At 42.7% G+C, this 18,172-nt stretch overlaps 1 protein-coding gene across 6 annotated transcripts in view; it reads right to left on the reverse strand.

Moving 5' to 3' along the window:
- Nucleotides 1-18,172, reverse strand: part of adgrb2 (adhesion G protein-coupled receptor B2) — a 930,376-nt gene that overhangs the window by 14,706 nt on the left and 897,498 nt on the right. For all 6 annotated transcript variants that reach the window (XM_080211622.1, XM_080211621.1, XM_080211620.1 and 3 more), the window contains one exon: nucleotides 7,548-7,652. In XM_080211622.1, coding sequence (XP_080067748.1) covers nucleotides 7,548-7,652 — 105 coding nt within the window. The remainder of the gene's footprint in view (nucleotides 1-7,547; nucleotides 7,653-18,172) is intronic.

Raw genomic sequence — 18,172 nt, forward strand, 5'->3', positions numbered from 1 at the left:
GCTCGTCCACACTACTAAGAGTCCTTCCATTAGACCTATATTCTGTACTCCTGTTATTCTTAACAAAGTGAATCACCTCACACTTTTCCGTATTAAACTCCATTTGCCACCTCTCAGCCCAGCTCTGCAGCTTATCTATGTCCCTCTGCAAACTGTAACATCCATCCTCACTGTCTACAACTCCTCTGACCTTGGTGTCGTCAGCAAATTTACTAATCCATCCTTCTACACCGTCACCTAGGTCATTTATAAAAATGACAAACAGCAGTGGCCCCAAAACACATCCTTGAGGTACACCACTTGTAACTGCACTCCAGGTTGAATATTTCCCATCAACTACCACCCTCTGTCTTCTATCAGCTAGCCAATTCCTGATCCAAACTGCTAAATCACCCTCAATCCCATGCATCTGCATTTTCTGCAGTAGCCAACCATGGGGAACCTTATCAAACGCTTTCCTAAAATCCATATACACCACGTCAACTGCCTTACCCTCATCCACCTCTTTGGTCACCTTTTCAAAAAACTCGATAAGGTTTGTGAGGCACGACCTACCCTTCACAAAACCGTGTTGACTATCTCTAATCAATTTATTTCCCTCTAGATGATTATAAATCCTACCCCTTATAATTCTTTCCAAAACTTTGCCCACAACAGAAGTAAGGCTCACTGGTCTATAATTCCCAGGATGGTCTCTACTCCCTTTCTTGAACAAGGGGACAACATTTGCTATCCTCCAGTCTTCCGGCACTATACCTGAAGCCAATGACGACATGAAGATCAAAGCCAAAGGCTCTGCAATCTCCTCCCTAGCCTCCCAGAGAATCCTAGGGTAAATCCCATCCGGCCCAGGGGACTTACGTATTTTCACACTCTCAAGAATTGCCAACACCTCCTCCTTATGTACCTCAATCTCATCTAGTCTACTACCTGGTATCGCAGTATTCTCCTCGACTACACTGACTTTCTCCTGTGTGAATACTGTTGAAAAATACTCATTCAGTGCCTCACCTATCTCTTCAGGTTCCACGCACAACTTCCCACTGCTGTCTCTAACTGGCCCTAATCTTGCCCTAACCAATCTTTTATTCTTAACATACCTATAGAAAGCTTTAGGATGTTCCTTGATCCTATCCGCCAAAGTCATCTCATGTCCTCTTCTGGCTCTTCTTAACTGTCTCTTTAACTCCTTCCTGGCTATTTCATAACTCCCCAGTGCCCTAACTGAGCCTTCACGTCTCATCTTTACATAAGCCTCCTTCTTCCTCTTCACCAGAGATACAACTTCCTTAGTACACCATGGTTCCCTCACTCTACCACTTCCTCCCTGACTGACAGGTACATATTTATCAAGGACTCGCAGTAGCTGCTCCTTGAATAAGCTCCACATTTCAGATGTTCCCAGCCCCTGCAATTTCCTACTCCACCCTATGTATCCTAAATCTTGCCTAATAGCCTCATAATTACCTTTCCCCCAGCTATAACTTCTGCCCTTCGGCATAAAGTCATGATGTATCCGGTAAATCAAATACACCAGTTTATAAGGCAAAAGCAATTGGTCATTTTACATATATATTGTTTTTCTGCCAAATTTAATCATTAAATAAATTCTGTATGAGAAAGACTGAATATCAGGGATTCCAGATAGAATTTTCCGCTCTGAGGTTTAAGTTCAATAGCAGGCACGGAAGTGGGAGTGATTGAAGATCTGAGTGCCATATTTAAACGCCATCCAGACAGCCATTCACAACCAGCAACTCCAGACAGAAACAGCTAAAAAGAAATCAACCTTTAACCCCAGCGGCTCAGCAAAGCCTCCCTTGGAGACTTTCCTCCAGCAATCCAGAAAAAGCTGGAGGTGCTGTTTCCCAGCATTCTTCCCATCTGACCATGACAGTCTGGGAACAGGTTAATGGGGTGGTCAGTGTACATGGGGCCCAAAAAAAGAACCAGCCAACATTCTGTGAGGTAATGAATGACCTGCTGTACCACCAGGTTAAGTGCACTGTCTGTTCATTGCAAACTAACATTCTCATAGGGGTATCAAGTAGTCATAGAATCAGAGAATCACAGAAACCCTACAGTACAGAAAGAGGCCATTCAGCCCATCGCGTCTGCACTGACCACAATCCCACCCAGTCCCTACTCCATATCCCTACATATTTACTCACTAATCCCTCTAACCTAAGCATCTCAAGACACTAAGGGTAATTTTAGCGTGGCCAATCAATCTAACCCGCACACTTCTGGACTGTGGGAGGAAACAGGAGCACCTGGAGGAAACCCACGCAAACACGAGGAGAATGTGCAAACTCCACACAGACAGCGACTCAAGCCAGGGAACTCAGGTCCCTGGAGCTGTAGAACATAGAACATTACAGCGCAGTACAGGCCCTTCGGCCCTCGATGTTGCGCCGACCAGTGGAACCAATCTAATGACCTTCTAACTTAAACTATTCCAATGTTATCCATATGCCTATCCACTGACCATTTGAACGCCCTTAAAGTTGGCGAGTCCACAACTGCTGCAGGCAGGGCATTCCACACCCTTACTACCCTCTGAGTAAAGAACCTACCTCTGACATCCGTCCTATAATTACCACCCCTTAATTTAAAGCTATGTCCCCTCGTGTTAGCCATCACCATCCGAGGAAAAAGGCTCTCACTGTCCACCCTATCTAACCCTCTGATCATCTTGTATGCCTCAATTAGGTCACCTCGTAACCTTCTTCTCTCCAATGAAAATAACCTCAAGTTCCTCAGCCTTTCCTCATAAGACCTTCCCACCATACCAGGCAACATCCTGGTAAACCTCTTCTGTACCCTTTCCAATGCCTCCACATCTTTCTTATAATGCGGTGACCAGAACTGTACGTAATATTCTGAGTGCGGCTGCACCAGAGTTTTGTACAGTTGCTACATGACCTCACGGCTCCAAAATTCAATCCCTCTACCAATAAAAGCTAACACACCATATGCCTTCTTAACAACCTTATCAACCTGGGTGCCAACTTTCAGGGAGCTATGCTTGTCAACACTACTAAGAGTCCTTCCATTAGCCCTATATTCTGTATTCCTGTTACTCTTACCAAAGTGAATCACCTCACACTTTTCCATATTAAACTCCATTTGCCACCTCTCGGCCCAGCTCTGCAGCTTATCTATGTCCCTCTGCAAACTGTAACATCCATCCTCACTGTCTACAACTCCTCCGACTTTGGTGTTGTCAGCAAATTTACTAACCCATTCTTCTACACCCTCATCTAGGTCATTTATAAAAATGACAAACAGCAGTGGCCTCAAAACGCATTCTTGAGGTACGCCACTTGTAACTGAACTCCAGGTTGAATATTTCCTATCAACCACCACCCTCTGTCTTCTATCAGCTAGCCAATGCCTGATCCAAACTGCTAAATCACCCTCAATCCCATGCATCTGCATTTTCTGCAGTAGCCAACCACGGGGAGCCTTTTCAAACACTTTGCTAAGAGCAGCAGTGCTAACCACTGTGCTACTGTGCCACCCAGTCAGATGGTTCAGGTGCACATGGATGTCATACAAGATCAGCAGGTGGAATCAGCATTGAATGTGTGCCAGCCATTCAATGTTCTCAATCTCCTGTCAGTTAGAGGACACAGGTTCCTAATCAGTAACTGACTGGGCAGGGCTCAGAACTGCCATAGACCTGAGTGCTCCAAAACTGCTCATGACAATCCATTCTTTCATCCTTCTGCAGGAAAACAATGTCCACAACAAGAGGGAATTGACCAAGGCCAGACGGGAAATGGCAGACCTCCAAGTTTGCACCCCTTATGAGGAACAGGCCACTTACATAGTCAGTGAAGACCATGACTGTGCTTGTTCTGAAGGCAAGATAGGATTCCCCCAGAAGCCAGTGAGGATGCACCCAGTCAGCAGTTGTAATTTGCTCACACTGACTGTGAGATCTCTTTAATTTATGAGCCTGCTTAGTCAATTACTAAATCTTTTATTTCCTTATTTCAGGGACCAGAAAGAGAAGAGGGAAGACTGCCAAGTGCACATACCATAGCCTCAGCCCCAAGCCCACTTTTCAGGGAGATCCCTCATCAGGGTGTTCACCTGCACCATCCACCAATGCAGGTACAGTCATCTTGGTGAGTCCAGGTTCTAGGGTAGGTTTGGAGGTTGCAATCTGGGGAGCACATCACTGACATGGGTCCACAGCTGGTACAGAAAATGACAGCCGAGGTCTCTGATATTGGCTTTGCTGGAGACCAGACCCCAGCTCAGCCCGAGCAGGTGATGAGTCTCTGGACTCAGCACTAACATACCTGTTGGAAATGCAGAAACAAGCAGGGAAACATCAGGCAGGACTGCCAAAGGCCATGCGTAGCCTGGACTGAGGGCTGGAGGAGTCCTTCCACATTCTGTCTCCAGCACGTGAAAGCTGGGCTGCCACCAAAGAAGGTGACATGACTGCTTTGGAGACCCAGATCCATTAGAATGCACAGTGGCTGCTGGATGTGTACTTGGACTGCACGCCATTGCTCTAGACATGGACGCAGTGCAGCAGTGACTAGGCAAGAGGGGAATAGGACTTCTTGACCTTGCTCCAGGTGCCCATTCTCAACGAGTCACAGAGATGCTTTCAGGCACCCATAGGGAGGGAAAGCGCTTGTCAGACACTCTGGGTGCTTCATCCCAGGCACTCCAATAGTGCCTTGCCACTCCACTCCCCTGTGCCAATGATCCTATCACCTCCTGCAAGTCAGACCAGAAATGGTGCACTTGTGGCAGAGGAGGCACTCAGCAGGCAGAGGTCCTCAAGAACTTGAGCCACCAGTGGACTCTCCACTCACCTGATGAAGGAACAGCATTCCGAAAGCTAGTGGCGTTTACTACCAAATAAACCTGTTGGACATTAAGCTGGTGTTGTGAGACTTCTTACCATGATTAAGATGTTCAGGGATATATATTTATAATGTGCAAGTGGTGATTGGGATGCAGGGACATGATAACCCTTATCAGTCTGCATTGTGGAGTGATTCCAAGGAGACAAATGGTACTCTCATGTTGCTCCTCCCTATGAATCCGTATTTCTTGTTCTGTCTTTGGGGACAGGTGTGAGTGTGACATGAGTGCATTCATGGTGACTTCAGAATTTAAACAACTTTCAAGCTGTTTTGGGTTTAACTGCTCCTTGACACCAGTTCTTCCTCTACACTCTATACAATCAGGATGACTGCAGAGACTCCTAGAATGCTCCCCGGTGAAGTCTCTCTGCCACGTCTGCTGGATGTCATTGGACATTGGATGTTATTGAGTATCAAAACCGCAAGAGCATTATTCAGTTGAGTCTGGTTTCCCATGGAGTGACCTAATAATTAATAGGCTGCACCTTCACTTGGCCAAATGATGAGTCAATAAGAGCTCCCACTTGTTCTGAGGACCCTCCCCTATTGATTGCTTATGAAGTTTCAGTAACAACTCAACAACTTTTAGATATTGAAAGTAGTGCGTTTGAGGTTTGGTAACACTTCAAACACATTCTACCCTCCCTCCGTTACCCAACAAACTGCCCCTATCTTGCTCCACAATCACTAGCTCCTAATTCTTTTCTCTCCTGTAATCATACAGACACCACGCACCCTGCATTAGCCTGGATCCTATTATTATTTATGCTGACACTCTTGATCTCTGTGCTGTTCTCTTTCCTGTTGACTTGCCCATGTCCCTCCTGACCCTTGCTGTTAAGCCCAGCTGTATCCTGAATTTCTGAGACCACACCATCTTTTCAAGGCCATCCATTACCCGCCACCCCGCCCCCTACACCACCCCTCTACCACAGCCTGTTGCATGAGCCTTGCACTTCCACCAACTTTCTCCTTTGATTGTGACTGTACCCTGTGACAATAGCCTCCTTTAAACTTCTACCAGCAAATTCAGTAACTCATAGACCAAATCTTTTGACACATCTCTAAGAAACTCACTGCCCAGAGAATACTTTGTATTAGTAATAGAAAGGTTTTTTTTAGCAGTGGCAAGGCTAATTAATAAATAATAATAAATAATAAATAAGAATGGCTGGCCGCTCCAACCTCAAAAGTGCACATCATGTGCAATGTGGGATGTCCAGGACACTTCCCATGCCCTGGACAACCATTTGTGCAGGAAGTGTCATCAGTTTCAGTAACTTCATCTCTGGGTTTTGGAACTTGAGTGGCTGCAGGTGTCACTATGATGCATCCATGAGGCTGAGAGCTATGTGAACAGCACATATGTAGAGATGTAATCACCCCATAACCTAAAGTATGCAGGAAGGGGTGGAAAGGGGAAGGGGGAGTGTGTGGGAAAGGGTGAGCACTAAGCAGTCAAAAAGAAACAGGCAGGTAGTTCATGAGTCCATTCAGTGCATCCAATTCTCAATGAATATTCAGTTCTGAATACTGATGGGAGTGTTGGTTATTCTGAGATCTGCAGCTAGAGCCAGGTCCATGGTATCACGAGTGGCTCAGCTGCTTAGGAGGGGTACAATAAAGTCTATAAGAAAGACTAGGTGATTTGATAGCTGGGGGCAAACTAGCCATTTCAGTGGCTACAGGTGTGAACCCAGGATGGTTCGTTGCCTCCCTGGTGCCAAGGTCAAGGGTAGCTGTAGACCACATTGACAGGGGAGGGTGAACAGCCAGCAATTGTGGTCCGCATTGGCACCAACGACATAGGTAGAAAGTCCTATAGTCAGACTTTAGGGAGCTAAGTAGAAAATTAGCAAGCAGGACTTTAAATGATTTAGTTTTAGATTATCCCCAGTCCCATGCATGAAAGAGTATAGCAATAAGAAGATAAGAAGGTTCATGTATGGCTGAAAAGGTGGCATAGGAGGGAGGGCTTTAGATTCTTGGGACATTGGGATTGAGTCTGGGAGAGATGGGGCCTGTACAAATCGGATGAGTTGCACCTGAACAGAGCCGGGACTAAGTTTCTCACCTTTTATGATGAAGTGCTGAAGGATCAGTAGACCAGGTCATGTGTGTAAACTATTTTTTATTATTATTTACTGCTAAAAAGCAAAGCCTACAACAATTTGGGAAGCAGATAGCTGCAATTAGTTGAACAATGGAGCTTTCTACAATATAAATTAAACTTTAGGATGTAAAACTGAGCCCCGGTTACGAATAGTGAGGAGGTGTAATTATGGTGTGACAAGTTGACATAGGTAACATCCATTAAAAATGTAGATAAAGAATTTTGAAAAGGAAAATTTGGTATGAAATATGAGGATACACAAGACTTTCAACATATTTTAGATTTTCATTCCTGCTTTATAAGGCCAAAGAAAACAATTTGCATGAATGTTTGAAACATTTGTTCAAGAACAGTGCTTATTGTAATGTATACCTTTACTTATCTAACATTGTTGTTTTGTCATGGTTTGGAATCTGGATTTAAATCTCAATGATCATGATTCAAAGCAGGCCTCTGATATCATTTAGCAAAACAGTGCTAATTAAAATTAAAAAAAAACAAGGACATGCAGAATTCTGAGGTACATTAACTTTCCTCACCTTAAATCCTGAGTGTTCGGGATCTCGGAATCTGTCCAAGGTGTGGAATTTCTGATTTAGTTCATGATAGAGTTCTGAGTGACGCTTCCTTGTGTGCATGACTTTCTGCAAATCAGAATGTTAAAGAATTAAATTGATGACTGAAAATCAATGAAACAATTATGAGAACTATGTTCTTACCTTTGGTATAGGTAGATTATGACGTGGAGATGCTGGCATTGGATTGGGGTGGGCACAGGAAGAAGTCTCACAACACCAGGTTAAAGTCCAACAGGTTATTTGGGAGCACGAGTTTTCGGAGCACTGTCTCTTCATCAGGTGAGTCATCAGGTGACTCACTTAATGAAGGAGTAGTGCTCCGAAAGCTCATGCTACCAAATAAGCCTGTTGGACTTTAAACTGGTGTTGTGAGACTACTTACTAGGTAGATTATAATGGAGAAGTGACAATAATGGGATAATTATAAGTGAACTCACTGGGTGGAAGGCCAATTTTATACTCCCCTCCAATACTCTTCCATGATAAACAAAACCAGGAGTAAAATCAGCATTCTACCCAATCTTGTCACTTCCAATGGACAGGTTAAAAATGCTCCCTTAAACTCTGGAGCTGAATCTTACTGCATCAGGCTGTGTGAGAATACTCTGCCAGCAAGGACACCTCTCATTACTTGGGTTTGATATTGTACAAATGAAGATTTTAAGTGTAATGAAATTGTAAATGTTTTTAATGAACCAGTTACAATTTTATTATACAGCACAGGGGAATACAATTCCATTAAACAATTTAGAACAATGCTTTAGTGATCCAGTGGATCTCTGGGGAAGTGAAGCTGTGTGCTTTCCCACTGCCATGAGTGTGCAGACATTCCACTTGCAGTTTCAAAATATGAAACATGTATTATATTGGAATGAAGACCCAAGCTTGATTTTAATTCCTTGTGGCATTTACTTGGGGGCCCCTGTGTAATTCACATCCATCGGCTGCCCATGATGTAACACAGCATTGCCAGTTGCAAACAGTATGCTGCAGCTACAGGATCAAACTGGCAGCACAGGGTAACAGCGCCCTAAGACATCATCATACTGACAAAAATGCACGCTTATTCAAAACCGTAGTTTTCACAATGAAAGCAAATCCAAATTGTCACATTCTTTCCTTAATATTATTTCCCCCCCCATCATTGTTCAAACTAAAGTTCAAGGGCTTGTTTCAACAATCAAAATAATTTGTCTTGGCTTAGCCCTCAACTCAAATAAAAGTAACTCTTTTATTGGGCTCTTGGTGGCCCATTTAGATTGAAGGACACCTGGTAACATATCCCTTTCCCCTCAATCTGTCCTATTTTCCAAAATGTACTTGTTTCTCCAGTACAGGAATGGGAAATACAGACAACAGCTATGCTGCAAGCATTTTCTGAAGACTTCATCCATCATTTTTCTCCGCTCTCTCTGTCACTTATTTATATGTGTGTATCTTGAGTCTAGAAAACATAATGGAGAAGAAAAAGAGAGAGAATGAAAGTGCTTGGAAGAGATAGAAGTGATGAGAGAAGAGGAGATAGGATGAAAGAGGCAAAAATTGGAAAAAAGGATTAGAAAGAGAATGGGCAATGGGGAAAGGAGACAAGATAGAAATAATGAGAAGGAAAAGAGAAGAGGATGCAGAGAGAAATAACAGGAAAGAGAGACATGGGAGGAATTTTGACCTCAAGGATCCCATTGATTTAGGTGCATGTGAAAACATGCGAGTTCAACTGGAGCCATATTGGGTCTGGTAACTTGCGTGCTTAATTAGACTGCTGTAGGCTGATTGCATTCCCTTTGGAAGTGCATTGTTGTCTATTTATAGATGCTAATCACTCAATTGGTGCAATATTTAAGCTGATCGTTAAATTTAATGGCCTGTCCACAGGTTTCCAGGCTCCTTGAAAATTATTAGTGAAAGTAAGGTGAGAACTTAAATAGCAATTGAGGACCATGATTAAACTCATAGACAGACTACACAATCTGTACTCACATCTGTTTTCGATCATCTTTGTGGGAAAAGGTTTATTCATAAGAGTTTTGCTAAGATTTATTTTCTTCACTTTAGAGGTTTTCTGAATCTTAATACAAGAGATGGTACTTTGGCTGCCTTAGACCGGAGCAACAGCAACAGGCTGCTTTTGAGAGAACTGTTTCTGGGAACACAGATGGAAGTAGTAGCATAGTGCAGTTCAGAGAAGATCTATTTGGAGCACAGTTTCCTTGACATGTTGGAATAGTTGAAAACATAGGAAATAGGAGCTGGACTATGCCTTTTAGCCTTTTGAGCCTGCTTCACTGTTCAACAAGATATTTGATCATTTATCTTGACTCTACCTGGCAACATTATTCCCATATTCCTTAATTGTCTTAATACAAAGAAATCCAACACCCTGTCTTGAATATGCTCACAACTGAACATTCAAGATAGAGAATTCCAAAAATTCACAACCCTTTGCCAGTGAAGACAGTTCTCCACAACTTGGGTCTCAGGGATTTGTCACCACATAGACATTTTTCTAGCCTTATTTCTTTACTTATTCTGATTTTTTTTTAGTTCCTCACCCTTCTTGGACCCTTGAAGCCTCACTTTTGCAGGAATATATTTTGCATCCTCTACCATAAAAAAGATACAAAATATGTTTAATGTTTCCTACAGTTCTTTATTCTTGCCTCTGCCTCTCAATGATCCACTTTCACTGAAGCTAATCTATTTCATTAATCGTTCCTAATATTAATCTATCACATACCTGTAGAAACATTTACAATCTATTTTCTGTCTCTTGCTAGTTTAGCTCTTCCATCCTTATCGATACCTTAGTCCTACTTTACAGAACTGTAAAATCCTTCTAATCCTCAGGTTTACCATTCTTTTTGGCAAAATTACTAGCCTCTTCCTCTGATCTATCATTATCCCTGATTCTCCTTGTTAGCTACTTTTAACCTTTTTTTCCAGTAGAATTTTTGTGACTGTCTGTCTGCCATCAAATCTCTCAATGCAGTTTCCTGATCTGTCTTAGCCAATTTGCTCCTCAAATTTGCATGGATTGCTCTATTTAGATTTAAGACACCAGTTTTTTCCACCTGCTCTTGGTCACTTGTGAAGTGTGACTCACCAGTTGAAACCAAACTAGCATCTTACTGGTCCCATTGAAGTGTGAGTATCTGAGATGATGTATGTATGATAAGTATGAACCCTGTGATAGTGTACCTTCAGAGGAAATTAGCTCCATTGAGAATTTATGACTGCTAGTGCAAGTGTGGAGATTCTGACAGAGGTGTTGGTGAGCTTTCTTAAATATAGCATCGGCATGGAAGGACCACGACAGGTTGTCGTAACCTGAACACCCATAAACTTGAAGCTTTCAACTATTTCCACTTCATCCCCATTAATGTAGAGAGGGGCATGTTCTCCACACCACTTTCTGAAGTTGATGACCAATTCCTTCATTTTACTGACACCAAGGGAAAGATTATTGTTGTCATACCAATTCACCAGATTGCTTATCTCTTTCCCATACTCTGTCTCATCATTGTTTGAGATCTGACCCCTACAGTGGTGTCATCAGCAAACTTGAAAATTGAGTTGGAGGGGAATTTGGCCACACAGTCATAAGGGTGAGGAATACTGTAGAGGGCTGAGGACACAGCCTTGTGGGGCACCGGTACTGAGGATGATCATGGAGGCGGTGTTGTTACTTATCTTTACTAATTGCAATCTGTGGGTCTGTGGAAGTCTAAGATTCAGTTGCAGAGGGAGGACACTCGTCCTGACGCTCGTTGTGGCACAAAGGACCACTACATTAATTGCGATGTTGGAGAGCCATTGCCTGTCTTTGATTTTGTTCAATTCACTAGGCAGTAACATAAACATATACACCGACATTTCAGGGGCAGAGTTCAGCAAGAAGACTTAACCTTCCTTGACTGCAACTATTAGTCTTACATTGTTTTCAAGCTGTACAAGAAATATTTAGAAAGAGGTGTCCAGCCTGGTGCAGCACCATCAAATATTATTCCATATTTCAAACTATGATCTAGAACATTATGCAGTAAAAATTAAAAAGCATGGTAATTCAGAACAACAGTATTTACTCGACCATGCCATGATAGTCTTCATCCTACTTACTGAAAGGAATCAAGTTCACCTACATGTTGAACATATCAATCGTATTCTTCCATATTTGTAACTTATGAAAATATGGTGTGACAACAAATCTCGGGGTAGAAACTAACCAATGTTTAAATGTATCTTTACATGAGAGCTTAGAAAAAATAAGTCATTCATAGAACACCTTGCCACATCCTCTGAAATGCCCCAAAGGAATTTGCACATAATGCATTCTTCTGAGATGCTGACACTGTTACAAAGGTGAATGCAGCAGTCATTTTGTGAACAGTTAATATCCCACACATTAGATCAATTGCCAGCAAGTCTGTTTTTGGCTTAATATTTGAGGGAAAAAGATGATCAGGGCATTGGGAGAACTCTACAATCATCTCCAATTAGTGTCATGGGATCTTTCACAATCAATTTAACCACTAGAGCAAGGGGAAAGGCTTTGCTTTAACAAATGACGAACTCCTCAATGCTGCACTGGAATGCACAAGCTTTCTGACTGAGAGACCAGAATTCTTGTAACTGAAACAAACTAACAACTTTACAATAAATATGATTAAAAAGAAACAAAACCTGCTCAACCTCTTCTTGCGTAATGCTCAGTTGTTTAAAGTGCCTGTGCTGTACATTGTTAAATATATCATAATCAGCTGATTCACTGGCACTTTTATTGGTTGAGTCATGAATCACAAGTGTAATAGAAAAGACCTAGATCTATATAGAAGTTTTCATGATCACCAGATATCCCAAAATGCCTTACAATCAACTAAGTGCTTTTGAGGCTGTAGTCACTGTTACAAGGTAGGAAACAAGGCAGTCAATTTCCATAGAGCAAACTCTCACAAACGGCACTGTGATGATGACAAGAAAATCTCAAGAAATGCCCGTTGAGGGTTAGGTATTGGCCAGATAACGGGGTTCTTCTGTTCTTCGAAATAACGCCATGGGACGTTTTACATCCTCCCAAGCAGGCAGATGGGTCTCAGTTTAACATTCATCCAAAAGGTGAAATTTCTAATGCAATGCTCATTCAGTGCTCACTGAAATGAGTGCCTTGATTGTAGTACTCAAGTCCTGGATTGGCAAAGTTCCATCACAAAACTTTGTGATGGAAAAGAAAGAGTTTTACTAACTGAGACACTGCTACAATTACCACAACTGCAAATTCTTTAATGCAATGTCCTCTTCACTTTCACTGGCTGAAATCATAGTTTAACTGAAAGGGATAATCAACTGATGATTGAAGGATTGTACTGGAACTTGCCATTTTATGGCTGCTGAAAACTTGAGGAGGGGAGCGTTAAGACTGCTCTTGTGAGGTTATGGCTATGAAGTTTGGATTCAAAGTGCCACTGGATATGGTGCTGCAAAAACTAAATGCTCTCCTGGGGGCAAGTGTGTTGTATCATCAGCCACTTTTGGCATGGGCTGCATAGCAAAATGAGAAGGGCAGTCAAACAGGTGCCAGAAGCATCTGAAGTGGTTCTATCATGAAGTTGCACAGGTGCATTAATTGACATGATATTCAAGTACCAAATAATTCCATTGAATAACTTTCATTCACCAATCATCAAGCATCTGGCTGCTGATGCAAGAAGCCAGTGCTACTGATGCAAGTGCCAGCCAACAAGCTGCAGGTGAAGGTGTCATACTTTTTGTACTCGTGCTTAAGCAGAATTTGTCCAAAGTATTGCGCTATGCCTCCAGAGGTGGATTTTGTCAGTTGGTGCTTATGATCAGGGAGGACAGAAGAATTTGTGACTGAGATACAGGGGCAATGGTGAAAGTAATTACTGATCTAGAGTATGACCACAAAATTTGAGCAAAAGAAAGAACTCTCCACAGAAGACTCTCTTCACCATGAGTTTTCCCGAGAGCAGTTCTCGTACCTAAATGTAGCAAACCACAGGTACCAGTGCCTGAAATGATGCAGATTCAAAAAGGCAGTCATGAAGGTAATCTATTCTAGACAACAGTAATAGGTTATCTTTATGCTGAAGAGCTTCAAGCAGGATGAAGGTATATATGACTTTGCCAGGATAGCAGGATTCTGGATGGTGCAGGATGCCATCATTTGCAAATATGTGACTCTGCTGTGTGACCCTACCAAAACCATCATTTCAGTCAATGTCCACTATTCTGGCAGCAAACGTGAGGCTTTTGTCTTGTACCAGCCTAGCCATTGTACTTGGCCCTGCTACTTGAGGCAGAGGCTGACGTATCAGAGACAAGGGCTCTCCCCACTCTTCTATATATGGCTGATGACAGCTCCCTGCCATCCACCATATGGGTAGTGTGAACATTCAGTGAGAGCCAGGAAAGCCCTCTGAAAATCATTGAAAATGCAACTGGACTCCTCAAATAATGGTTCCTCTGCTTTGACTGCCTGAAGTGAGGGTTAGGGATATGGTAGCAGGGAACCAAACAAAGTCTCAAAGCTTGTGACAGTCTGCTGTGTCCTCCATAACCTCAGTGACCATGATGAGGGCACAAACAGTGAAGTCTAATCTTTCTTTTTGATAATTCATATCTGTTACTGTTTGTCACAATCATGTCTCGGATTCTTTGTAGACTATCTTCTGTCTGCCATAATTATTGTCACAAAACGGCACAAAATTAGGATACAAGGATTGATGATATTATATCAGTTTTGTGCTCCAGAAATAGTTTTACTCTTAGCCAAGCTGTTCTAACATAGCTACAGTACTGGCATCTACCAGATAATATGGAAAATTGCCCAGGAATGCCATGTCCACAAACAGCAGGATAAATCCAACCCTGCCAGTTACAGGCCAATCAGTCTACTCTCAATTGTTAGCAAAGTGACTGAAGCGGTCATTGACAGTTCTGTGGCACTTACTTGACATTAGCCTGATCACTGAGTCTCAATTTGTGTCCATCAGAGCCACTCAGCTCCTGACCTCATTATAGCCTTGGTCCAAACATAGACAAAAAAATCTAAACTCAAGTGATGAGATGCAAATGGGATTTTCCCAGCTGATAGGCGCTGCTAATGCCAGGTTTCTCGCTGGCATGGGGCACCTGGAGAATTGCCCCCAAAATATTTATTGGAACCTCTTTGATGGGAAAAAGACACATTCATGAAAGCCCATTCAAAACATGTGATGGCCTCAAATACTTAATTATTTATGAAAACAAACAGACTTCTGGATCCAGGTCCCACCTACCAATTTGGAACCTGTGTGAGTATTCAGGCTCTAGAGTCTGGATAGTATGGCTCCTTTGTCCATAGTTTCAAAATTTAGAGAAATTGTCAATAAAACCATTAAGTAGTTGATAATCCCTTGTTAATAGGTCATGACAAGGATTATTTAGTATCTCTAATCATGTGAAGGACAAACTGAAATTAAAGTATGAGGCAAAAAGAGAGGGAAAAGAGAAAATGTTCTTCGAGCCTCATAATGAATGAGATGAAAAGACTGAAATCATTGTCAAGTACAGTACCACAAATAGTACTGCCTGATAGTCAAAACAAAATACTGTGAGTGATTCTACCATTTATGAATCAAATGTTATTTCTGGATTGTGTATACCCAAACCACTTAATATTCACAGTTACAAGACAACAAAATGATATAGATCACATGCTTCACAGATGCTTTCTATTAATCTCAGAGGGATGCTGATTTGTGGTCTCACATAAGATTTGGGTTCCACAATACTTTTATTAGCATAGAACTCATAGCATAGAAATACATACTGATATAACTGCAGGGGTCGGTATCCCTTCACCAGATTCCCTTTATTTACAAACTCTACTCCATTCATAAAGTGCTTCTGGTACACGGTCACAGTCCAGAGTACTAGAAGACCTGACACTCCCATTTTTATATACAGATGAGACTTGCTGGTTGGCAAGCAATTCTGATGTCAATCAGGGAACTCTTTTTATTACAAAACGGTACAAACTACAGATGCAAATGTACATTACAAGTTATAAAGATTACATTTAACAATCAATTAATAACCATGTTAATTACATTTAACTACAATGGTACAAACAAAGCACCATGATAGACAGCTGGCATGTGTTGCAAGTTGTAGACAACTCACAACAGCATATAAGCCAGCAAACTTCTGTACAAATTATTACCGATGGCTAATGCCATCTATGAGCCAATAACAGACAAGTACTACCCTTTGTTAAGAAAGGGTTCATTATATGCTATCTTTTGCAGTATATTGCCCTCTAAATACACCCCTTAAATTATAACCATCAAATAGTTTCATCACAGTATAGCAATTAACTATCAACCAAAAAAAGAATTAAACATTAAAACTCATTTGTTACGCTCCAGGGCATCGCCTCCCAGATTTTTACCCTGCCGGGGGAGGGAGGGGGACAGCCCTCCGGATCTACTTGTATCTTACGGATGTTCAGCCGGAGGGGGAAAACTGGAGGGGAGGATGGGGGGGTGTGCCACCCCGAACATGCTCTGTCTGGACCTTCCCTTCTGGATTTTTAGGCCGGGGTGGTGAAGCGGGGGGGTGGGGGTGGAATGGGCAGCTCTCTGGGGGACCTCAATTAGGGCACTCATACTCCAAGAGGCCAAACTCCTGAGCCTCGTTGAAATCAATACATATACAGCTCAGGAACAAGCTATTCAGCTCAACCAGTTCATGCATACACACGTTTCACTTGAACTTTCCGCCAAATTCTTTAACTCTATCAGCATAATTATCTATTCCCTTTCTTCATGTTCTTTTTTGTTTACCTAGCTTCTTCTTAAGAACATAAGAACATAAGAAATAGGAGCAGGAGTAGGCCATCCAGCCCTTCGAGCCTGCCCCGCCATTCAATAAGATCATGGCTGATCTGTCGCTGCTCAGTTCCACTTTCCCGCCCTCTCCCCATAACCCTTAATCCCCTCCCCTATCAAAAACCCATCAACCCGTGTCTTAAAAATATTTAGCGAGGCAGCCTCCACCACTTCAACGGGCAGAGAATTCCAGAGATTCACCACCCTTTGAGTGAAGAAGTTCCTCCTCAACTCTCTTCTAAACCGCCCCCCTTTTATCTTGAGGCTGTGCCCCCTAGTCCTATTGTCTTTTTTGAGCGGGAAGAGTCTTTCCACCTCTATCCTATCCATCCCATTCATCATCTTATACGTCTCAATGAGATCTCCTCTCATTCTTCTAAACTCTAACGAGTACAAGCCCAGTTTATTCAGCCTCTCCTCATAGCTCAACCCCCTCAACTCCGGTATCAGCCTAGTAAACCTCCTCTGCACTCCCTCCAAGGCCAAAATATCTTTGCGCAGGTGCGGCGCCCAAAAATGCACACAGTACTCCAGTTGCGGCCTCACCAATGCCCTATACAGCTGCAGCAAGACCTCCCTACTTTTATATTCAATCCCCTTCGCTATGAAGGCCAGCATCCCATTCGCCTTCCTGACCACCTGCTGCACCTGCAAGCTGGGTTTTTGCGACTCATGCACAAGGACCCCGAGGTCCCTCTGCACCGTCGCCTGCTGCAGGTTTTCGCCTCGTAAGTAATAGTCCTTCCTACCATTTTTCCTACCAAACTGGACCACCTCACATTTGCCAACATTAAATTCCATTTGCCATTTCCTGGCCCATTCGCCCAGCCTATCTAGATCCTTCTGCAGACTCTTCACACCCTCCGCACAATTTGCCGTTCCCCCAATCTTGGTGTCATCAGCAAATTTCGACACTCTACACTCGGTTCCCTCCTCCAGATCATCTATATAAATGGTAAAAAGCTGAGGCCCCAGCACCGACCCCTGGGGCACTCCACTAGTCACCATCCGCCAATCCGAATAGCACCCGTTGACCCCCACTCTCTGCCTCCTATTCTTAAATGCATCTATATGAATCACTATGGTCTTCCTCACTTCCAACACTCGATGGGTAAAAAGTTTCTTCTGGATTGCCTATGTGATTTATTGGTGACTCTCAGGTTCTGATGAACTTCAGTTCTGCTCATTGAAATAGGTGAGGTATTAAATGAATACTTAGACTCAGTATTCACCAAAGAGAACAAACTGGTGGACGATGAACTGGGGAAGGATGTGTAGAGTTTAAGTCATGCTGAGATCAAAAAGGAGGAGGTATTGGTGTTCTTGAGGAACATTAAGATAGACAAATCCCCAGGGTCTGATGGGATATACCCCAGAATACGGAAAAAATCAAGGGATGAAATTACTGGGGCCTTGAGAGAAATTTTTGTATCCTCATTGGCTACAAGAGAGGTCCCAGAGGATTGGAGAATAGCCAATGTTATTCCTTTGTTTGAGAAGAGGAGCAAGAATCATCCAGTTATTACAAGCTGGTGAGCTCAACGTCAGTGGAAGGGAAATTATTGAAGAGGATTCTTCGAGACAGGATTTACTCCCACTTGGAAATAAGTGGACGTATTAGCGAGAGGCAATATGTTTTGTGAAGGGGAGATCATAAGAACATAAGAACATAAGAAATAGGAGCAGGAGTAGGCCATC

The sequence above is a fragment of the Carcharhinus amblyrhynchos genome, chromosome 24 (genome assembly GCF_965287045.1).
Source record: "Carcharhinus amblyrhynchos chromosome 24, sCarAmb.v2.hapA, whole genome shotgun sequence".
Taxonomy (NCBI): domain Eukaryota; kingdom Metazoa; phylum Chordata; class Chondrichthyes; order Carcharhiniformes; family Carcharhinidae; genus Carcharhinus; species Carcharhinus amblyrhynchos.